The 25126-nt window shown below is 43.3% G+C and overlaps 1 protein-coding gene across 1 annotated transcript in view; it reads left to right on the top strand.

The window, feature by feature from the left end:
• The window catches only part of CDH4 (cadherin 4), a 799140-nt gene that overhangs the window by 744758 nt on the left and 29256 nt on the right, over nt 1–25126 (top strand). Inside the window, exons 9-12 of the mRNA XM_088482827.1 lie at nt 10738–10923; nt 11705–11958; nt 22355–22497; nt 24833–25066. Of these exons, the coding sequence (XP_088338953.1) occupies nt 10738–10923; nt 11705–11958; nt 22355–22497; nt 24833–25066 (817 nt within the window). The remainder of the gene's footprint in view (nt 1–10737; nt 10924–11704; nt 11959–22354; nt 22498–24832; nt 25067–25126) is intronic.

The following is a 25126-nucleotide window of genomic DNA, read 5'->3' on the forward strand; positions in this document are numbered from 1 at the left end:
AGGGGGTCTCTACCTTAGAACAAGTCCCATATTTAAGAAGTACCCCCTCCCCCCACTCTCTGCAACATCCTAGCCAAAAAGTGGAAATTCCTGGCTATGGGTTTGGATTAAAACTGAATAGGTGTATCTGCTGAAAGCTGATTGGATGAAACATACAGAATTCCAGTCAGGTGCTGTGTTCAATGCATATATCTTTTAGCAGCTGCTGAGCAGGTAACTGAGCGTTGGGGTGCATTGGGATTCTTGGGTAAGAGGTCAGCACCCTTAATACAAGTGTGTTTGTGACACTGTGCTTGGGTAATACAAAAGTAACGTTAGGCAGGTGATTGGGCAGAGATGGAACAAGGATGATTTTTATCCCAGTGCTCCCTAGTAATGAGTCTGCATAAAAATATCTTTAAAAAAAAAAAAAAAACTACAACAGTTAATTTTAAGCTTGTAAAGTATAAAGAGAAATATAAAGTAACTTATTATTTTATATACCATATGCTATATAACTAATTTCACATGTACTATAATTAGTTCCCTTTAAACAAAGTATGGGGGCAACATTCAAAAGTAGGCTTCAATAAGGCAACTGATTCCGAGTTTTTGGATGAAAACTCTGCTTCATGCAAAGTAAATTCCCCCAGCTACTTTCAATCTGTTTCCTATATTTCCTTATTAATTAGTCACTGACATGGCCCAGCCGCCAGTGACTAAATAGGAGCCACACGGCACCCTGACAATCCTTGGCTATAAAATTACATAGTCATTGCCACTTATATACAGACATTGGAGTCTTGTGATGACAAATATGGTCTATGTATAACTAGAATTGAGGAGCTGCAATTACCTCAGGTATTGGTGGACTTGAATTGCAATTAAAGTTTCTGGCAGGAGATTGGAACACTAGAAATACCACAATATTTTGAGTGGTGGACACAGAAGCACAATATGTTTGTGAATAACAGTAGTTTAATTGTCTACCTGTCATCTGCACACAGTGGATCTTTTCTTATTATCGAGGATCCAGTAAAGTGTCTGAGGCAGCCATTTCATAAGCAGAGCAAATATAAATGAGAATGCAGCTTATCAATGTAGTGGGTATGGGGAACATTACTGATGCACAAGGCATAATGTGTCACAAACTGTTCCAAATATCTGTCTCAGCTATGTGAAAGCAATAGGTATGGTATAAGGACTACAAAAGCATAGGATGTAAATATTTAAAATATTCCTGGCTTCTATGCACATATATATATATATTCACACTCACATTTTTATCTGTCATATAATAAACAATCTGACAGTTGTTAGTACAGAATATAAAGCTTGAGGTATTTTTTGTTTTTTAATTAAAAACCATACAGGGCTTACGTATGGATGGATAAATAGGCAATAGGGCTTTTTCGCATTTGCCCTATACAAAAATAAACGTTTCCAGCAGGAATAATTCCCATCTGCTGTATGATTCATTGAATTTCACTAGCAATGATTTCCCATTGATCCATTGATTTGTATATATGGAAGAACACCAGTCAGAATCCCAACTCCGGCATCCCGACCGCTGGCATCCTGACAGCATGGGCGCCGAGAGAGGGGGGAGCGGGTACAGTTTACCCAGGCCCGGTCTTGCTAGAGGGGTCCGGCAGGGTCCGGTTCCGGCGTCGCCTCCCCCGTCCTCCCTCACAGCAGCTCAGCACACAGCTTGTGCTAGGCTGCAGTCTCCTATGGCTGTGGAGGAGGGAGCGATCACACTGATCGTGCCCCCCCTGCTTAGCGCCGGGCTGGGGGGCTTAGAGCGCCCCCTTCCCCGGCCTGCAACAAAGTAATAATTTTTTTTTTCACGGGGGTGTGGCTTCCTTTACCCTGGCCCGGCCAGGCTCTCTATGGCCCTGCCTGACAGTAAGTATTGGGGTTAGGGGGAGGGTTAGGAACTAGGGCAGTGGGTTAGGTTTAGGCTGCAGGGGAGAGAGGTTAGGTTTAGGCACTAGGGGGGGTAGGTTTAGGGTGCAGGGGAGCTAGGGGTTGGAGAAGGGGAGTATACTTGCATCCTTCTGTTGAAATTGTGACCCTGTCGGTGTGCTTGCGCTGGGATTCTGACTGCTGGGATCCCGAGTGCCGGCATCCTGTACCCAACCCATAATTCTTTGATAAACTTCATCAATAAGGGATATTTTTATTGCTGCAATATAAATAAAACAGCCGTCTTTCTTGAGAAATTAAGGGGGTTGGGTACGAGATGCTGGCGCACGGGATGCCGGCAGTTAGAATCCCGACACTGGCATGCCGACAGGTTCACAATCCCGACAGAAGGAAGTAGATATACTCTCCTTCCCCTACCCCTAACCCTCCCTCCCCATACCCTAAACCTAACCCTCCCACCCTAGTGCCGAAACTTCCCTCCCTCCCCCGCACCCTATATTGTTACATGGTATTAACTTAAAAAACTAACATCCTTATCTCTGGACTGTAAAGATATCAATTTATCTGTGATCTTTGAGATGATTACACATTGCTACTTATTAATTAACACAATCTCTATTGCTAATTAGTAACCAGAATAATAGCACATTATGGTTACATAGATCACAAGTTGGGGTAGCGTTATAAATCTGACGTCTGATTTTTTTTAAGGGTGGTGAAAGGGCTGTGATAACCTAAACTTAATAATGTTATTATACAACACTATGATCTGCTGCATGTCTTACATTTTATATATATATATATATATATATATATATAGTATCAAATGCCCTGATGAAAATTCTGTACATAAATTGAAAAGTTGGAAAGAGTATTATCGGTGTCCAGCGTGTTCATTTTGTAAAGCGATACCTCAAAACCTGTGAGTGCCACCAAATGTCTTTATATCTATACACGTGTATGTATATATATATATATATTTATATATATATATATATATACTGTATATACAAACACATGAGGTGGCACTCAGAGTCTGATGACATCCTGATGAGGGGGCATGTGGCCCCGAAACATCGATGAGACGATGATTTAATAAACCACAGCACTTTCTTCTTCGTGATTAGACTCTGAGTGCCGCCTCATGTGTTTGCATATTGGTGGGGACGCCGTTCCCTGTAAAGGAGGGCACCTGAGCAAGGACTACATTTTGGTTGATCAACGAGTGCCTGATCATTGCTGGATTTATATATATATATATATATATATATATATACACAAAGTGCTCGAAGTGAACATTTTGAAGTGCGGGTGTGGAAATTTGAATTCCCGCCCGAAACTTTCAGGGATTTTGCTGATGAGGCTGATGAGTTTAACGTTAAATGCTTTCAGCACTATGTAACACAGGGATGGGGAACCTCAGGCCCAGGGGCCATATAAGGCCCTCGGTATCATTTCGTCTGGCCCTCAGAGCTTTTTTCTGCTAGCCTCACCTGGCTAGCAGGGAGCCTAGAATAGCACACTGCAGCCAGAATCTATGCAGCAGTGACGCTTCAGGCAGTCACACCACTGCCCTTACAACTCCCTGGAGCCTACTCCGGGACCACAAATAATGTTATATATATCAAAATGGCCCTCAGCAGAAAAAAGGTTCCTCACCCCTGATGTAACAGGATATGTTGAACAAACTTTGCTCACCTCTCTTATGTCTGAGTTCCTTCTGCTTTCTCTTGTCTGTTCCCTTTGTCATTCTCCTAATGTGCCCATATCTTCATCCCAGGTAACCCTCTTACTCTCCATATGCTCTCCTTTTTGTCTGATCAAATGCATTTATCTCAAATTTACTTACCCCCTGCACCTCTCACTGCCTGCTACTCTTTAGCCCCTACTTCTACCTTACCCCCTGCTCTTCTCTGTCCCTGCTTCTTTCTCTAACTGCTACCCTCTCTCATCCTTTGCCCCTCTCACTAACTGATTCCCTTTCACACCCTTTGCCCCTCTCACTAACTGATTCCCTTTCGCACCCTTTGCCCCTCTCACTAACTGCTTCCCTCTCTCACCCCCTGTAGCAGCATTGTGTGGAGATGTGTCCCACTGAAGACACATCTGTGATCTGCGTTGGGAGGCAGCACTGGATCTCGATGCACTGCATAATGTGGTGGCACTGACTGCAGTTTAAACTTGTCAGACAGCCTTTTGAATCTGTCAATTGTGGCTCGCGAGCCACCAGCCAATGAGAAACTAGCACTGCCGGTCAATGAGCTGCGATTAGATCATGGAGGGCGCCAAATTCAAAATGCTGACGCTTCTTTTGATTGGCCACCAATCCGCAAGCCGTGATTGGTTCGCAGCTGGTGCCAAGTTTAAACTGCACTGGCGCACATTCTGCACTGTACGGCGCCGGGACCCGATGCTCCTTCTTCCCAGTGCAGATCAGGGATGTGCCCCCACATATTCACACAATGACGCTGTTGTTCCAGCGATGGGATCCCATACTCGATCCCAGCACTGGGACACTTCTACATCGCGGCAAAAATTAAGTGGTGGCTGGAAGTGGCGGTATGTCATACCGCCATATACCGCCTCACTTCGAACACAGGGCCTGATTCAGACCCGCTCACTAAGATGCATACTCTCGCTGCTATCGATGGTTTGCAGTGTGTATGCATTGTGCGCATGCATCGCAGTGCGCATACCTTAGCAAACATTCACAATGCACTCGCTCACTGCGCATAGACAGCCCAGCAGAGTGAGTAACAGGGGAAGCCGTTTGTAGGTGGTAATGGGCTGGCCATTAAAAACGGGGGGAGTGGAGGTGCAAACGCAGGCGTGCCTGAGCATCTCAACGGAGTTTTAGAGGTGTACATAATTATAAGACAGCATCATAGTACACGTCACCTGGCTTGTTTTTACACTGAAGAGCTCACAGTGCTTGTGGAAGGGTATGGTCAACCTCAAGCGCTGCGATAGCATCCGATGTACCGATGGTTGCATACACTTCCTGGACATGACGTGCACAAGTTGGCGTCTTAAAACAGGCTGGTGGGTGTCTGCATACACTATGTGATCGCTCTCTAATAAATATTGGTCTTGCTAATGCATTGCTGTGTGATAGCACTGCCTACGCAATTTGCATACACATCGTGCGAACGATCGCATCTAGCGAGCAGCTCTAAATCAGGCCCACTGTCTATCTATCTATCTATCTATCTATCTATAATATATATATATATATATATATATATATATATATAGTGAAGTTATTTATTTATCCTTGGAGTGATATTCCTCTCATAATCTATCTATCTATCTATCTATCTATCTATCTATCTATCTATCGGACACCAAAGGAGTATCTTGCCTAGTGCCCATTGGGCCTTAGTCCGGCTCTGCATTGCTCCTTTAATGTGTTCAATCACGTACGGTGCAAACTATTCGGAATATGGTTCTTCTCAGCCATATATTATAACCCTTTACATTCTCCTAAATGATGTATGTATTGCTTAATAAAATCTGTCCTAAAAGCAATTAATGCCTCCGCTAACGCCTGGCTCAAAGAACTTACATTTAGATTTTTTTTGTGCTCATCTAGCAGATAAATTTAGAATGTAGAGCTCTCTAGAGCTTATAGTGCTGCTAATCCACTCTTCATGTGGTGTATGAAATGTTGAAAGTGGAATACAGAGCGAAGAGAGTAATCACACACCCCAGGCAGTGCGTAACGAGTTCTCTCCTATCGCTGGCGGCTCGTTCGTGATACGATCAGGTATTGTGAAGCACAACAGATGTTAAAGGTCAGTCTGACGCTAGTTACATCAGTCACAGGAGAGCGCGGCAGATCCAATTCTGGATAAATTCCCAATTTGTCTTCCTAACAAGGTGATGGTATCAGGGTTTTCACTGTACAAGAGGAGCAGGGAGCAGATTAAAGATTTTTTTTGCTGTCAGAGCTGGCCTCGAATCTGCAATCACTGAGCTGGATTTTAACTTTCCAAAGTCAAGCTCTTTTAGTAAAGTACTTCCTGTCTCTGTCTCCCCTCCATGACACAGAGAACCCCATGGGGTGAAACTGTATCACTGTGATAGGGGGACTCTAGATTTTTACTCATTATGTATGCCAATTTATTTTAGTTAAATCAACTAATCAATTACTGTAAATTTGTATAGCAACTTACTATAGTTTTTACAGGCTGATATAACAAAGTTCTTATTGCTTTCAAAATGTGTTACCCAGAACCCAGATGTAGGGCTTTTTTTCCATCTTGCCCAATACATGAAAGGGTAATTGCTGGCAGTCTAATCCACCAGATTCCACACACCTTTGCATGGAGCAGCATTTAACAAGTATCATGCTTAGTACCATCATAATGGAATGGGATTGAAATACCGACGGCTCAACAGCCACCGGTTCAAATCCCGACTGTGGAAGGCCGACAGTAGAAGATCCCGACGCCCGGTGGTAAGTATCCTAACCCTCCCCTCCCCCCCACCCTAACACTAACGCTCCCTTAAGGGTGCCTAACCCTAACCTTACATGTAGCGGCCGCTCATTGGCTGGGACCCACTGGTAACCAGCCAATGAGCGTCCGCTACATGTAAAGCGGCTTCTGATTGACTGGCAGGCCATAGGATTTCACGAAGCGGCCCGTCAGCTGTCATTCGCGAAGTATTGCTATTTGTGACAACACACATAGCAATACTTGTGCGTATGGGTTCGGTTTCTCGGTTTGTTATGCTGCCAAGTACGGGGATGCAATGGAGAGCAGCATGAGGATGGAGGTGAGTATCCCATCTTTATTCCAGGTACACCCATTGGATTCTACATGGGACAAGGGGACAGATCAGTTGGTAGTAGGTAAGTATGTGTGAATGGGATAAGAAGTTATGTAATAAAGTTGTACTATTTACGGTGTCTGTGTTCTGTCTTTTTTTATCTATTTATTTTACAGTGGGGGTACGGGTGCCGGCCGCCTGCTGGCACTTGTAGTTCCACAAGTGCCAAAGGGCAGGCATGCTGGCACCTGTAGTTCCACTGTAAAATACAATAGTTAGGAACTATGTAAAACATTATTACCCACTTACCCACAGCCCAGGGGTGCGGGGAAGAGCCCCGGGCTTCAGCCCAAGCCTGGGGTTTCAGGAGAGGGGGAACCCTTCTTTGGGGGGTCCCCCCTCCCTTTAGTTCCCAGGCTTGAGCTGACCGGCTTGGGGTGTGAATGCTTTGGCCATGGAGACGCAGTAATAGGGTCTCCTGGCTGTGGCATTACACCCCGGTCGGTTTGGGTTCGGTGCTGGTTATAAATATAGGGGGACCCCTACGCATTTTTCCCCCCTATATTTAAAATCAGGACTGGCTTGCAGCCAGGTGCTGATTCCTAAATTACAGGGGAACTCTACACGTTTTGTTCCCCGCAATTTTAGGAACCAGGACTGGCTGACCAGTCTGGGGCTGGTTATGCTTTATTTTTTATTTTATTTTTTTGGGGGGAAGGGGGGCATCTAATTTTTTTTTTTAAATTTACCCTTAAAACACACTTTGCAATATTAAACTTACTCAAATCACACTGATTTGTGTATGTTTGATGGAATCTCGCAGTTCAGGAGGTGGTGCATTTGTAAATTCTATTTAGTCCCCAATTTGGCTGCATAAATGGGCGAATACAACAAAACGAATAATGGTAAATTTCCGATTTAAGCTGAAGTGAATGAAAAGTACTTCCGATTTCGTGTATTCATTTCTAGTGATAAAAACGTCCGAATTTGCGGCATTAACACACCCGATTTTACTCCCAAAAGATGAAAAATTTAACCCAAGTTTAAAAATAGTAAATTCCCGATAAGCAAAAAGTGATATTACACAGTGTGTCTGCACAAAGGCGCTGTTGTGATTGAGATGCATGGCAACAGAAATGTCTTAGAAAAGTGCTGGCCGTTCCTGGGTGGTGACTTGGGGTTTGATAAACATGCACGGAGATGGTCCGTGTTATGGGTGCATTATGGGAGTGTTATGGGCGTGTCACGGAAGTACACAGATGCTTAATCGTTCACTTCGAAATCCATACTCAGATTCATAGGGTTAATGCAGGTTTCGATGGTGTGACTGATAGTGGCTTCTAATGAGACACCAGGCGGTATTACAGTGTCCTCAAATGCTGACAGTAGGCGTCTCAGGCATTGCACATTCATACGCACAGATGTACACCAGGGAAGGGCTTTGTACTGGTATTTGCATAAAGTCGCAGACTTGCAACATGGAAAGGACGCAGGTGGGTCCACCTCTGAATCAGGCCCATTGACTAGACAAGGTCATACAGTACTTACTCTAAGTAGGACACAGTCCATGATTGTAAATGCATAATGGGTAAAGTATGACTGTACTTGTTTGCAAAAAAAATTTAAGCAAAACCCACCTTCTCAAAATATGGGGTACAACAAATTTCTCAATGAAAAACCTGACAATGCAAAGCAGATAAACTGAGAATGCTTTTGATAAATGATATATTACTGTTTGTGAACAATTGCTCAGCTGGCAGGATACATACATGTGTGAATGAGTGTAAAGAAAGGAAAACCATTAGATTGCCTGTGTTTGTATCCATACTGTCAAGTACTGTACCACAAACAAGTGATCGCTCTATCAGCTAATTAGGGTGTGCCTAATGATGGCAGCTGCACCAGGCATTAAGAATGGATGAGGTGAGGTCACATTGCTGGCCCTCATCTTCATCATCAACATTGTATTTACACCCAACCCGTAGTTGGTGCAAATTGTACACCTCCTTTTGCATAGATCTCCATAACTGCTGGTTGGCATGGGCCACATTTGGCTGAACACACGCTTATTGTATATTGCCTACTACATGAGAATGTCCATTCACACCCCCATTCTGCCTCTGTGGTTGTAAGTGTTCATATGTCCAAATTGTGTTCAAACATGCAAAATACACCATGCCAACTGGAATAGTACTCACCCTGCCTCAGCCTCTCAGACGTAGCACATAATCATCTCTGGTGATGCCAGGTGCTTTACTTGTGGTGGTTCTCCAGAACCATCACCAGAGCACAGCAGAACAACCTGGCAGTGTTTGAGAAGTGCAGATATTTCCATCAGCCAGTCGGCAGAGAGAAGTATCTCCTAGCTCAGCGTGCAGTAAGTGCACCTGAGCACTTAGATTTGTAGATGGAAAAATGAGATTTCATTTATGGAGGTAGATTATTGAAAGAGATTTATGGGCATTACTTGTTGTACAGGAAGATGAATTGTAAAAAATGAAAAATGTAATGAAATGTAAAGCATTGGTAAGATGGTATTTTTATGAGTGGCTTACACATTTGCACAGTGCACTCTTCAGATTTATGAACCTCCATGAAGACATAGGTAAACGTCTTGCTTTCGGAGCGTGGAGGGAAAGCATGCACTTTATAATTGGCTGATCATCTAGGTACATCAATACAAAACCAAGGTGTTTTATGGTATGCATCCAATCAGTTTGTAAATATGGTGCACTGTGTGTAGGCGATGATGGTAAATACACCTCAATGAGGTAAATGATCTACACTGGAGCCAGTGAAGCAATGGGAATTTATTATAACTTTCTTGATGACAGGGAAAGTACATGCCATAATGAGAGGGGAGGTTAATGACTCATGACCGGAGAGGGTTATGACATGATGGCAGGGTATACTCATAAAATGATGACGGGGATTGATGAAATGAAGACACACAGGCCTGATTCAGATGTGCACACTAACTGCACACAATGCCAATGGTCATTTAGTTGAGTGATTATTTGCTACTGTGGTGGATCTGAAAACCGCTATGGAGCATGTGTTACCTTGTGTGTACGCACAAATGCACTGTTGTGTATATGGGACAGATGGTATTAGAAATGGCAATGGAAAGCCATGGGGTGATTCACGAGGCCATGGCCTTAAGCATATAAAAAAAAATCTGTTGTGGGCATGTTATGGGAATGTTGCGGGTGTCATGGGGCTGGTGCAAGTGTCAGTGGTGCACACGATGGTGTGCCAATGGTGGAGTGTTGAGAAACACTGGCAGTGTTACAGCGTGCTGAGACAATGAAAGTGGGCATTGCAGTGTTTGCACATTCAGGTGCACACTAGTACACGAGGGAAAGGCTGAAAGTAACGTTTGCGTATTAGCAACGCTACAACTCCGCAAACATATGCACCAATGGCTGCAACTGTGTACACCTCTGACTCAGGCCCTAGAGGTTTATACATTTTGACGGGAGTTTCATGATTCAGATGGCACTTTAGGTTGATGACATGATGACAGAGGATGTTTATTATTTGATGACAGTTGTGGTTAATGATATGATGACTGCGAGGATCATGACACAGGGAGATTCATAAGATGATAACAGTGGTTGTTCATGGAATATTTGCATGGTTCTTCTCACCAATTATATTGTAAGGTGTTTAACACACTGGCAGGGGATACTTTCCATTGAAGGGATAGTTGAAAGGTTGAAAAGTTTGCTAAACTTTTTACCACAATAAATAACGGGCTAACAAGGGTGAGTAATGTGCTGACAAACACGTTTGATGTGCAAAGGTACAAGGACAGAGCTCCACAGATGAATAGGTTGATTTGGGTGTTATTTGAATGACACATGTGACCAGAAAGGTCATTACTGTAAAATCACTGCCTAATTAACTGCAGCTTACACTTGCATGATGATAATATGATAAGTGTTTATTATTTTTTGTGTGTGTTGTTCTGTTACCTGCAAAGTTGGTTATATAAGTTTTATTATATTTTCACAATGGTTCATGCTAGATATGTATTTTACCTTCTCTGTACAGTTCACTGGTGAGGTGGCAGAGAACAGGGTTGATGTGGTGGTGACTAATCTCACTGTGGTAGATCGGGATCAACCGTACACTCCCAACTGGAACGCCATCTATAAAATTATCAGTGGTGATCCCGCTGGTCACTTTATTGTCAAAACAGATCCAGTAACCAATGAGGGCATGGTAACCGTGGTGAAGGTAAGGCTGTAAGGTATCTCTATGGGTTTCCAAGTTGTGCCAATATGCATTTTGCTAGAAAGTTTTGGTATCATGTAAAACAAATATGTATTCTTACAATGATGAATCCCGTGAATATTTTGTAAATATATAAACTAAACTATACACATGAAACAACATTAACACATCTTCAATTTTGTTCATTGAGTTTATTTTTCTTTTAGTATTGAGTTCCTCCTAAATAAACAATATTATTGATAGTTTTTAGGAAGGACTTTGCAATTTATTGGAAATCCTATTACCAGCACGCAGAGGAGTCATTAAAAAAGCTCATTCTTGTCAATAAAGCCTTGTGTCAGATAGCCTCTTCTATTACAGTGCAGCATTGTGTACGCTCAGTCAATAAATACATTTTGTATAGGAATGGCACATATTAACTAAACGGAGCTCTGGTGTGACATCATCTATCACAGGTATAGAAGTAAGACAACAGATGTCATGGCAGTGCATTTAGTGCTTCTCTACAATGCAGAGTTATAATTCTTATACTAGATCTTGAGTGTAAACTTAAAATCAGCTGGACATGTTTTCCCTGTAACCATATACTGCCAAACATCCTTAATTGGAAAATTGGACCAACTTAGATCAATTCACCACCAGGGATAGATACACCATGTGCCAGATCCTTTTACTGTAAGTCCATGTCCATGTTTGCCTTCAAAGATCAGGACTGTTGGGATGTACTGAATGGTAATGCATCTGCCTACCATCATTTAGTTACATTGTGTTCCTTCCCTTCCAGCCAGTGGATTACGAGATGAACAAGGCCTTTTTACTGAACGTTATGGTGACAAACCAAGCACCTCTAGCCAGCGGAATACAGATGTCCTTGCAGTCCACCTCTGCAGTCACTATTTCCATCATGGATGTAAATGAAGCCCCTTACTTTCCCAACCGAAATGACCCCATCATGCAGATGGAGGGTGTGCCAGTGGGGAGACTGCTGACAACATTCTCTGCTGTGGATCCTGACCGCTCCTTGCAGCAAGCTCTTCGGTGGGTGACAAGGACTAGTTAGTTTGTACAGAACTCCAAGTGCACTGAACTACATAATTATATACACAGGAATTTTGAATGCCTTCGCAAATCATTATTTGCCACATATTGTGACCAAATCAAAACAAATAAATAGTATTTTACTTTCTATGATGGATTGGGTTATAATAACTGCTGGCAGTACAACCTGATCCTGAGATTTGTTAAATCATCACAAGTTAGCTGCTACAGTTCTAGCAGTACATGGACTTTGGGCGTATTTCAGAGGTGGACACTAATGAATGCGCGGCTGCGATTTATGTCGGATTTGCAGGTGCGACAAAAAGCAAATGCTTGTCTCAGCCTTCCCCTTGTGTAACTGCGAGCACGGGACACTGCAAGCCCTGAGACACCCACTCTCAATGTCTGTGGACAGTGTAAATCCACCGGTGGACTCAAACACTCGTGCACCTTCGCGATCACCATCAACACTTACAATGCCCTATGGATGGTGCAGTATCTCCTTCTGAACCTTCTCTAAACATGGCCACTGTGGCTCTGCATTTGAGAACGCAGGCATGTTCAATAACATGACACTCCCATAACATGCCCATGAGGCACCCTTTTATTGCAGTCTCCTCCCAGGAATGCCCATGGTTTTCTGCCGACAGATGAAATGGGAGCGATTCCATACGCAGCTGCGGTCTCTGCATACACTCAGTGGTACACATGTGCCGCAGGGGTCTCCAGGAATTTTTGTGCACGTGCAGTAGCAGATAATCGCTCGCCTGCACAAACAGCGACACTACGTCCACCTCTATATCAGGCGCTATACCTGGTCATTTCAGAACCTAGGGCAGCATAATATTACCCTAAAACAACATGTTCCCCTCTCCTGCTGACATTCTACATGTTTGACAAAAGCTGTCACAAAAGAGACGTTATGTACACAACAGTATATTCTAGGTAAATGAGACCTCCACCATCATATAACTGCCCTGACTGGTTTGTTTATCTTTGTTGCCTAGAAAACGGAGTTGCAGATGCACTATGCGATCATTACTGTTCACATATAAATGTATTTTGTAATTAAATATAATTTCAGAGGTAGTTAGCATATCAGTGGCCAGTGATACAGGCCTGCCCACCATCGTCAAGGTCACCTCATTAAGTAGGTTGAGAGTGTTAGACACCTGCTCAATGAGGTGACCTTGACGATGGTGGACAGGCCCATGTCATTGGCCACTGATATGCTAACTACCTCTGAAATTATATTTAATTACAAAATAAATTTAAATGTGAACAGTAATGATCACAGTACATCTGCAACTCCGTTTTCTGTGTATATTACTTTAAAATCTCAGCATGATGGCACTTTCATTACTATTAGGGTGTGCAGTCTAGAGCCCCTCCCTATTATCATTGTTGCCATTAGATACATTCACGTCAGTTGATATGATTTATATCCAGCACACAAACATGAGCTGTTGTTTCATCTAAGGACAGTGAGTTAATAATATTCGCTTGGCCATGGATTTCTGGGAAGGTGGAGAACCACTTTAAACAGGAAACCATACAGGGTTTTATCTCTCACTGTGATAAGCACTATGATAACATATAGGGCCTAATTCTGATGCACTGCTGGACGCAGTTGACTGATTTTTATTTCCACTGTGCATGTGTCGAAGTTGCGCTGCGCTTGCATCCAGAGACCATGTGCACAAGGGTCGCAGTTGCGATTGAGGCACATGGTCTCAGAAATGTCTTCAAAATGTATTGGCTGTTCCTGGGGGGTGACTGGGAGGTGAGAGGAAGGTAGCTGTGTGGACACATAGAGGTGGTCTATCTTATGGGCATGTTATGGGAATTTTGCAGGCATGTCACTGAAGTGGTTGCAAACTCAGATGCTTTATTGATCACAGTGGAGGTCATAATCTGACTGGCATTCTGCACCTAGCATGGGGCTGGTGCAAGTTTTCTATGGCACAACAAATAACTGCATCTAAAGACGTCCCAAGCAGTATTTGAGCGTCTCAGTCCTTGCACAGTCAGATGCATGGCTGTACACCAGGGATGGCTTAAGAAGAGGTATTTGCAAAAAGTCGCAGACCGTTGACTGGCATAAATTGTAGACACAGATGCCAATGTGTCCAACTCAGCATCAGGCCCATGCAAAGTTAGGCATTAATTCAACTATAAAAATCTCTTTAATACAGCAAAGACAACTCACCATTTTCACTATGCTATTTGCACTTGCCCCTGACCACCCACAAATAATACATCCTCTCTTTCTTCTTAGTGGCACTTTTCTGGTCTGCATATGTTCCCAGTTGCACAAGCATGCCCTTCATGTGTCTGGTTTATGTTAGAATGCATCCTATTTCACACAACAAGTAGTCATAAGTGGCAGAATTACACAAATCTGCATGGGCACGTGCAGGGCAAAGTAAGGAAAGATATGCTATGCCAGCTGACCATCAGCACCATAATGCACAATCTTGTAATGCTTTACTTGATGAAGTGTATGAAGTGTAGTACAGCCTTTACTGAAGATGCTGCCATTGTAATTGCTGACTGTGAAGAGGTTTTAATCAACAAGCAAATATTTTCATACTGATGACAAGACTGCATACTGAAGAACGTGCTTGATGACTTAACAAAATAGATACATGCAGATGAAGATATTTCTCTCATTTATATTTTTAATACTGATCAAAAACAAAAGACCTGTAATTCCAGCCAACATCTAACTGGGATAGATCAGATGTAGATCAGGACTGCTAGATTATCTGGCTGGGTGATAACCACAATCTCCTAGCATGTTCAGCCATAGGCTCTCCTGGCTAATGGAGTCGTACAGGGTACAAATGGCTGAATCTTCCTAATTTGGCTACACACATGGATTCAGTCATTCTGCGCTCAGGTCGTATACATGGCCAGATCTGTGCATATATTATCCCTTGGGCCAGATCCTAATTAAATGCCACAATATAATCAGGAGATGGTGACAAGACAAACGGAAGGGTATTTACTCACCAACTTCACTTACAAGATGCCTTGTGTCTGCCACCCCACTTTATAACCTCACTCTCACTTGCAAACATGAACGGATTAAGGGCCTCATGGGTCGATTGGTCAAGGTTCTATAGTGAGAAGCGTAGGAGCTGTGCCCAGTGCTGTGTGGGTATGACTAATGCCATGTGGGCGTGTCCAACCCTATACTATTGCCCCAATGCCTCCCTAAAATAAAAAAAAAATGTGTAATTTTGTGAGGAAAATAGAAATACGATTTTAATTAGGGGTGTGCACCGGCCACTTTTCGTGTTTTGGTTTTGGATCTGGATCTTTCTTCGTGTTTTGGATCTGGATTGGTTTTGCAAAAAAACCCTTCCGTGTTTTGGGTTCTGGGTTTTGTGTTTTGGATCTGTATTTTTTTTTTAAAAAGCATAAAAACAGCTAAAATCACAGAATTTGTGGGTTTTTATGCTCCTATGCTATTATTAACCTCAATAACCTTAATTTCCACTCATTTCCAGTCTATTCTGAACACCTCACACCTCACAATATTGTTTTTATGGCCAAAAGGTTGCACCGAGGTAGCTGGATGACTATGCTAAGCGACACGAGTGGGCGGCACAAACAAGTGGCCCATCTAGGAGTGACACTGCAGTGGCAGACAGGATGGCAGTTTGAAAAACTAGGCCCCAAACAGTACATACTGCAAAGAAAAAAAAGAGGCGCAAGATGGAATTGTCCTTGGGCCCTCCCACCCACCCTTATGTTGTATAAACAGGACATGCACACTTAACAAACCAATCATTTCAGCGCCAGGGTTTGCCACATGACTGTGGCTGAAATGATTGGTTCGTTTGGGCCCCCACAAAACAAGCTGGCAATTAATGTGTCCCTGCACAAACTGGTTCTACGGAGGCAAGATGTCGTCCTCATCCTCCTCATCCACCGATTCCTTGGATAAAACAGGAAAAAGGGATTTAGGTGACCCTGGACTGCTTACGGTCTGAGCCAAAGTTTCTGAACTTGACAGTAACTTTTTATGAACGCGCTGCAGGTGCCGTATAAGGGAGGATGTTCCTAGGTGGTTAACGTCCCTACCCCTACTTATTTCACCTTTACATATGGTACATATGGCAAGACAGTTGTTGTCCGGATTTGGATAGAAATATTGCCAGACCAAAGAGGTGGAATGTTTGGTCTTCTGCCCAGGCATGACCGTGATGGGCTTTTTCATCCCACGGACAACAACTGTCTCCCCCGGAGCCTGATTTAAACAAACCACATCACCATCAGAATCCTCCTCGCCAACTTCCTCCTCAGCGCCAGCTACACCAGTATCCTCATCCTGTTGTACTTCAACAGTGACATCTTCAATTTGCATATCAGCAAGTGGACTGTGGGTGCTCCTTTCAGCACTTGCAGGGGGCGTGCAAATGGTGGAAAGAGCCACCTTTTCCCGTCCAGTGCTGGGAAGGTCAGGCATCGCAACCGCCACCACACTTGGACTCTCCTTGGGGATTTGTGATATCTTCTTAGAACGCACAGTTCTTCGCTGTGCTTTTGCCAGCTTAACTCGTTTGATTTTTTTAGCGGGAGGAGGGCTTCCATCGTCATGTGAAGCTGAACCACTAGTCATGAACATAGGGAAAGACCTTAGCCGTTCCTTGCCACTCCATGTCGTAAATGGCTTATTGGCAAGTTTACGTTTCTCTTCAGATGATTTAAATGTTTTTTTCAAGGTCATTTTCCTGAACTTTGTCATTTGGGATTGTATGTGCCCTCTACTATGACATTGGGCATCGGCCTTGGCAGACGACGTTGATGGCATGTTATCGTCTATGTCATGACTAGTGGCAGCAGCTTCAGCACTAGAAGGAAGTGGTTCTTGATCTTTCCCTATTTTATTTTTATCTGAGAAAGTTTGGTCCTCCATTTATGTTATATTGATATATACATGCGGCTAAGGCGCACACAAACACAGAAAATATTTTTTTATTTTTGTTGGAGACTAGTGCACTTTGTGGGTTACACCACCCTTTAAGAAATGAGCTAGCCGGCCCTTTACTTATGGGACACAGGCGCACGCTTGGCACTACTTTGTTGATGCACATGCGGCTACTGCGCACACAATTCTAAAACACAGAAAATATTTTTTTATTTGGTTTGGACTGGAGTGTACTTTGGGGGTTACAGCACCCTTTAACGGTCAAGCCAGGCGGCCCTTTACTTATGACACAGGAGCACGCTTGGCACTACTTTGTTGATGCACGTGCGGCTACTGCGCACACAATTCACAAATACAGAAAATATTTTTTTATTTGGTTTGGAGTGTACTTTGGGGGTTACAGCACCCTTTAACGGTCAAGACAGCCGGCCCTTTACTTATGACACAGGCGCACGCTTGGCACTACTTTGATGATGCACGTGCGGCTACTGCGCACACAATTCACAAACACAGAAAAAAAAATTTTATTTGGTTTGGAGTGTACTTTGGGGGTTACAGCACCCTTTACTGGTCAAGCCAGCTGGCCCTTTACTTATGACACAGGCGCACGCTTGGCACTACTTTGATGATGCACGTGCGGCTACTGCGTACACAATTCACAAACACAGAAAAAAAAATTTTATTTGGTTTGGAGTGTACTTTGGGGGTTACAGCACCCTTTAACGGTCAAGCCAGCCGGCCCTTTACTTATGACACAGGCGCACGCTTGGCACTACTTTGTTGATGCACGTGCGGATACTGCGCACACAATTCACAAACACAGAAAATATTTTTTTATTTGGTTTGGAGTGTACTTTGGGGGTTACAGCACCCTTTAACGGTCAAGCCAGCCGGCCCTTTACTTATGACACAGGCGCACGCTTGGCACTACTTTGTTGATGCACGTGCGGCTACTGCGCACACAATTCACAAACACAGAAAATATTTTTTTATTTGGTTTGGACTGGAGTGTACTTTGGGGGTTACAGCACTCTTTAACGGTCAAGCCAGGCGGCCCTTTACTTATGACACAGGCGCATGCTTGGCACTACTTTGTTGGTGCACGTGCGGCTACTGCGCACACAATTCACAAACACAGAAAAAAATTTTTTATTTGGTTTGGAGTGTACTTTGGGGGTTACAGCACCCTTTAACGGTCAAGCCAGCCGGCCCTTTACTTATGACACAGGCGCACGCTTGGCACTACTTTGTTGATGCACGTGCGGCTACTGCGCACACAATTCACAAACGCAGAAAAAAATTTTTTATTTGGTTTGGAGTGTACTTTGGGGGTTACAACACCCTTTAACGGTCAAGCCAGCCGGCCCTTTACTTATGACACAGGCGCACGCTTGGCACTACTTTGTTGATGCACGTGCGGCTACTGCGCACACAATTCACAAACACAGAAAAAATATTTTTTTTTTAGCACTTGGGGGGAGCACCCCTGACGAACAGAGCACCCCCTGGACAACACTACAGCACCCCTTTAGGACTGGGACACTGCACAGGACTTTGGAGTGGACACAGCCCCTATGGACAACTGACTGCACAACACAGTCCAGCCAGCCCCTATGGACTTTGAAGTAGTGGACACAGCCCCTATTAACAACAGCAGCACAGCACAACACAGCCAGCCCCTATGGACTTTGAAGTAGTGGACACAGCCCCTATGGACAACAGCAGCACAGCGCAGCACAGCACAGCACAACACTACTCTGCACTACACTACACTACACTACACTGTCCAGCCAGCCCTAACTCCCACCCTCCCTCTTCACTGTCCACAGCCGAGTGAGAAAATGGCGCCGACGCGGGTACCTTATATAGGATCCAAAACCCGCGAGACTCGGAAGGCGGGATGATGACGTTTTGCCTCGATTTCAGAATCCGAGTCAGGCGGGAAAAGTCGAGCCTGACTCGGATCGGACTCGGATCGGGGGGGCTCGGGGGGGTTCGGATTTCAGAAATCCGAACCCGCTCACCCCTAATTTTAATACAGTACTTATGGTTTATGGTCGACTGTGTGGCCAGCTGGGTGACTGGCAATCAACACACGGTCTTAGTGATGGGCCTATTTGTGGAGGCCTGGAGTTGTAGTCCCATCTGCCTCATTGTTAATCTGGCCCTGCTTGCAAATAGGTGTATTTATATACTCTGTACAAAAGTGCATTAAACATATTAAATTCAGCATTTGTTACTCTCTATATAAAAAGACCAAACTCATTACAATGCTGACCATATAAAATGTAGTACACTAAGCATTGTCTCTCTCTCTCTCTCTCTCTCTCTCTCTCTCGCTCAATGGCACTTACTAGTGAGCATGAACAGTCAATGCCATTTCCAGAGATGTGTCTAATTGTAATTAGGGGCGTTATGACACTACCTGTACACAGCAAGCTTTGCCACAAGGCGATGGTAATATTCTATGATTAGATAAAACACTTCTCTGATCAAACAGGTTCTGTTTCCCTTCACATAATGTATGGAAAGATTGATGTGCTGCAGTTTCTGTCTATCAGGAGCCACATACTTGTGTTTGCACCCATGAAAAAAAATAGTTGCCACCCTTCTAAATATAAACCACATTATTAACATTAATTACGTATCATATTGTGCAAAGTCCTGCTAAAGGTCAACGGTAATAAACTTCAGTATTCATTATAAAGGATCGCGTTATTACTGATTATTATAATCCTTCCTAACTGCTCATATAAAGATAATTTAAATCACCTCAGAATTCTGAAACAAGTATTAAAAATCTAGTTTTATGTCCTCTTGCCTTAATATAGTCACAGAGCTCAGCAGTGGCTTCTGTTATCTCCATTCCATACTTAAGACAGTCTGCTTGTATAAACCTATTTTGAAATCTGTAAGAAAAAATAAAAAAAGAAATTGGGGAGCAATGTGTTCATTGGACAGCACCAGGGGTGTTTTCCGTCACCTCAAACAAAAGCTTTTATGGTCACAAATTACCTGAGCAATTGAAGAGGGGTCACAGAGCAGTCGGCTTGGGCATTATTATATTTATTACCGTACATTGTCCCAGTGACTTTGTTCTAATGATATCCTCTGGGTCTTCAAAGTGATGACCTTTATGTCAGGATGACAAGCGGGAATGGCCCGCCAGGCCTGCATCTCCGATTCCAGAACATTGTTAAACTGTGTCAGGGTGCAGAGACTCAGCAAGCCACCTTTATACCTTGCTGTTGTAATAGGGTCTCTGCGGGGGGAGACTAAAAGGGGTCAACAGAAGAAGACAGCCAGAGAAGAGTTCATCCTATCCAAGAATTCCCATTTACTATGTTTTTTTTCTCTCTATTACAACTGATAGAGAAAGCAGAGTCCAGCAGGTGCAAGCCCAATTTCCCACACTTCACATGTGACATTTCTGTAATCATTATATGGCTCAGACACTTCACTCGGGGGCCTGGCTGGCTGACAGAGAAAATGATTATACTGACTCATGGAGGCTCCTTACTATCACTTTTGGACACATAATGAAGCTTTAAGAAAGACATTCCCAGATAACGAGGCAATTTCTTCTTATTTGTTCCACGTCGTAGTGCCAAAACTGTCACAAGGTGCAGTGGTTATTTTCTTGTAAGGTTTCAGAAACTCGCCCCTTTCTCTATTATTTGCTTTTGAAAGACTGACAGTCATGAAATTGGATTGGTTTAGTTGAAAAATTGTGAGCAGTAAATAGTACATAAGTGAGTAATTAAAAGAATGTGAGTTCCTACTCCTTATACTATAAGCTTCCCATTCTTAGAAATGCTTGTGTCATAATATATACATTTATGTGGTCATATGTGGGACTGAAGCAGCCTATGTCGCTGATTAGATGCACACACATCAGTTCTATAATGGGTATGCAGTCGGGAAGCTGGCGGACCTAATCCCGAAAGCCGGCTTCCTGACTGTCATATCCGGGCAAGTGTCTAAAGACAGGCATCGGTATGCCGATGCCTGTCATTAGACATACGCCGGGAGCCCGATGCCCGGCATCCCGATCGAAGGGACGCCGGGCGCCGAGCACAGATAGCCGTGGGGGAAGGAGGGTTAGGTTGAGGGTTCCTGGGGGGGGGACTTAGGGTTAGGCACCCCCCCAGGAGGTTAGGTTTAGGCTAGGGGAAGGGGGTTAGCGTTAGGCACCCCCGGGGGGGACTTAGGTTTAGGCACCTCCCCGCGGGACTTAGGTTTATGTGGCGGGGAAGGGGGGAATTAGGTTTAGGCACTTAGAGGGGGGATTAGGGTTAGGCACTGGGGGGAAGTTTAGGGTTAGGCACCCCTAAGGAGGGTTAGGGTTAGGGAGTGGAAATAGGTTAGTATATACTTACCTTAGGACGATCGGGATTTCCTCCTCTGCCGGGATGCCACTATGGGGATTCCAACCGCCGGGCATGGGTCCGGCGGTAAATCACGGGATGTAGTTATAATCCCGACAGTTGGGATTCCAACACTACTGACTTGTACTTAGCTAAAGAATATATTATTAATTTTAAAGACTCTGCAAATATATTTTTGCTATCATGCACGATATTGATTAAAAAAGAGCTAATTTTCTTAAACAATATATCAGTAATAGATCTCCAAGCAATACCATCATTATTTGTAAGCATGCTAATCTTAAAAATATCAATGACATCTATTATTGAATAAAAAAGATACAGGTACAATGTTTGTTGATTTATTAGAATTTCTTCTAGTATTTTTTGTTGTGTGTGAAAAGTTTTTGGCCAATGACTAGTGTTGGACTGATGTCATTTCATGCTTTATAAACAGCTGTAGTGTCTATAACACCTACAAGGTATGTAACATTTGTGTATGTTTAAGATGATTTCTTTAGGGCCCATTGAAGTGACATTCATTGCATAAAAGTGATTGTGTAATCAGCTTGATGAATCAGTTAAAGAAATTGTGGATGATGCAGGATAAACCCTGGCCAGCTGTCCCCATTTCTTTTTCTAGCCATCCTCGGGAGGTAATGAGCAATAAGCAGAGTGCCTGAGCTTATTTATGTTGAAACTCAAGATTTAAATGTACCTGTTCTGGCCAATCTTAGAAGAAAATTGGTTCCATCTATAATCACGAGTTGTGTTAATGAGTTTGCTAGACTGTGAGTGTGAAAGTGTCTGAAGTTTAAAAAGCAGAGCAGTTTGGGCTGGCTACATCTCACTTTAAAATCTTGGGCAGAGTCCAAACAGGCTCAAATTCAATTGTTGCAGGAGAAAAACCACTTTGTATTGACCAATGTCTTCCCTTAGGCACAGAACGGCAGAAAGCACGGCTCACATTTAGCAGCATAAGTTGTTTTAAGTGGAGCCTTTTGGTTTGGTGACAGTAACCCAGCAGAGTCCTGAATTGTAGCTCGTCCTTTATCATGCTGTATTATATTTCTCCTTTCTTCCTCCTCAGATACACCAAGCTGTATGACCCGGGAAACTGGCTCACTATCAATGCCACGAATGGCCAAGTGTTCACTACTGCCATTTTGGATCGCGAATCCCCCTTTGTTAAAGATGACATCTACGAGGCCAAATTTCTAGCCACTGACAATGGTGAGAGCTTCTTCAGTCTGGTAGAGCCAGCCCCATCAATCGGCATAATTCCATTTTATCATACACAATTTGGGGCGGTGACAAGTGCGTTCGGTCACCAGATGGGAAAATAAAATGCAAGTTGGCCGGTCTGCAACACTTTGGTTGCCTGCTACAAAGTTTGTCATTTAAAATGATCCCCGTCATTGATAAAGCAGTTTAAATACTGTTTTTTGTCTAGTGCTGAGAACCGTTTTTTTTTCTGTGTCTGATGTATGGTAGATAAATGATAATCATCATTCATCAGAGTCATAAACCAGGGCTTTCAACAGTCCACAGAAACTGTTGGCAATGGAGGTTAGAGGGAAAATCCCAATATATTTTTACTCACTAGTGTTACAGGTGGTTCCTCCTCGGGCATTCGCTCCTCATTACAATATATTAGCAGTGCTTCTCATAGTAATTGTAGGAATACTTACTTAGGGACTCACGTGGAGTTAGACATCTTCATGTTTTCTAAGTGCAAAATATGGCTTTCCACACTGCATGCACACCACCAAATGCATACACTTGTGACTCCTTATGACAAGGGAACGTGGGAGGGAAGGGGCGGGCGCACATAGGCAGATCTGAACGTAAACTCTTATACGTATATTAGGAGGCATGTCTCTTATGGTTGCTGGGGGCTGGTGCAGCAAGGCTCAATAATTAATTTGTAATTGGGTTATGATGACCCATCTCACTCTTTCATAATTCATTAGTGTAGCTGCTATATTATAGGAAGTCATGGCCGTCTGCTTGTACTACTTAGTGTGTTTGTTTTTGACAGTATTTAATTTGTATATTTTACGGTAAATAAATGTATGAATAACAGTGTTCAGGGATTATTCTCTCTTGTTTATATGACGCTTCAATACATTATTATATTGTGAATCAATAGGGTAATGCAACGTTAGTATTTTCTACTAACACTGTCAAGTCACATCTCTATTCTCTCTTTACATAAATATACGCTCTTATTACTTATGGGGAAAACTTGGTTCTAGTGCGGTAGAGATGGGCGCAGTCTGAGATGCATCTGACTGTACATTTGGACATAAAAGGGCTTTTTCATGCGTGTGTCTTTTCCGGTCGGGATGAGGTCATAATACCGACAGTCGGGATGCCGGCGCTTAGAATACCCGCGCCGCAATCCCGACACCTCTCAGGATCCCTACCATCGGCATCCCGACAGTAAGTACTGGGGTTAGGGATTGGAGTTAGGGTTAGGAACTAGGGGGAGGGTTAGGCACTAGGGGGAGGGTTAAGGTTAGGCACTGGGGGGAGGGTTAGGTTTAGGGTGCGGGGGGGAGATTAGGTTTAGGCACTAGGGGTTAGGTTAGGTTTATACAGCGGGGAGTGAGGGGTAGGGAGAGGGTTAGGATACTGACCTACAGGTGTTGGTATCCTAACCCTGTCGGTATGCTGGCATCTGGATTCTGACCGCCAGAATCCCGAGTGCCGGCATCCCGCACTCCTGAGACACAACTACAAGCCTCTTATTGTTAATGTCAAATGACAGAATCACCAATTAGCAGCGATAATTATTTTGTGTTTTCTATTTCTGATTTCTGAAACTTTATATATGTATAGTAGATTTACTATAGAAAAATAGTGTTTTGGGTAGATGCACATAATGATGAAGGCTTTGCCTGCTACTAATTACCATGCTACTCACAATTATTATACTTAAAATGTCCTTTCTTAAATAATTAAATTCAAAGCACAGGAGTATGCAAAATATAGCATTTGTGACTGTAGCAGAACACTGTGCTCCTTGGATGACAACGCACATTGCTCTCAGCAATCAGTCACTTCTGCAGTGTGCTGGTGATACTGCTTCATGTGGGTTCTGGTAATGGATAAGGTTCAGCTATATCTAGGCAGGCATCTTCCAAAAAAGAGGAATATTTCATTAATAATAATAATAATAATAATAATATGCATGACAAATGGTATTTAAGTGGCGATCACGAGCAAATAGACATGAAAATAGGCCCATTTATTCTGGAACAGTGTTTGTCTCATAGGCAATGTCAGAGTGCATTACCCTGTTGAGGAACTGGTACAGTATGTGCTCTAAGCAGGTATAATACTAGGGGCATTTCTAAACTGCAGCTTGACACTGGCTGACATTTTAAATGTTTAAAGAAACCGTAGTGAAGCTGTAATGTTACCTATAAAAACTAGTAAAGTTTGAAGAAAAAAACAATGATGTGATTTTTAACATAAGTGCAGAATAGTGAAATAATAAAGTAATGTTTTGTACTGAACTTAACAAAAAGAGGTAAAGCCTATATTTTCCTACTACCCACAGGAGTCCCCCCTGCCAGTGGCACTGGTACATTGCAGATCCAGCTGATTGATATCAATGACAACGCTCCTGAGCTCCTTCCCAAAGAGTCCCAGATCTGTGAGAGATTCAATTCCCATGGCATCAACGTCACAGCTACAGACATGGACCGCAAGCCCAGTGGAGACCCTTTTGTGTTTGAGCTACCAACCGTGCCCTCCACCATTAGAAGGAACTGGACTATTACCAGAATAAATGGTATGAATGAAAGAGGGAGGGGTGCTACATAGAGGCTCTCTTCCAACAGTCATACCATTT

The sequence above is a fragment of the Taudactylus pleione genome, unplaced genomic scaffold (assembly GCF_031769625.1).
Source record: "Taudactylus pleione unplaced genomic scaffold, aTauple2 ptg000018l, whole genome shotgun sequence".
NCBI lineage: Eukaryota > Metazoa > Chordata > Amphibia > Anura > Myobatrachidae > Taudactylus > Taudactylus pleione.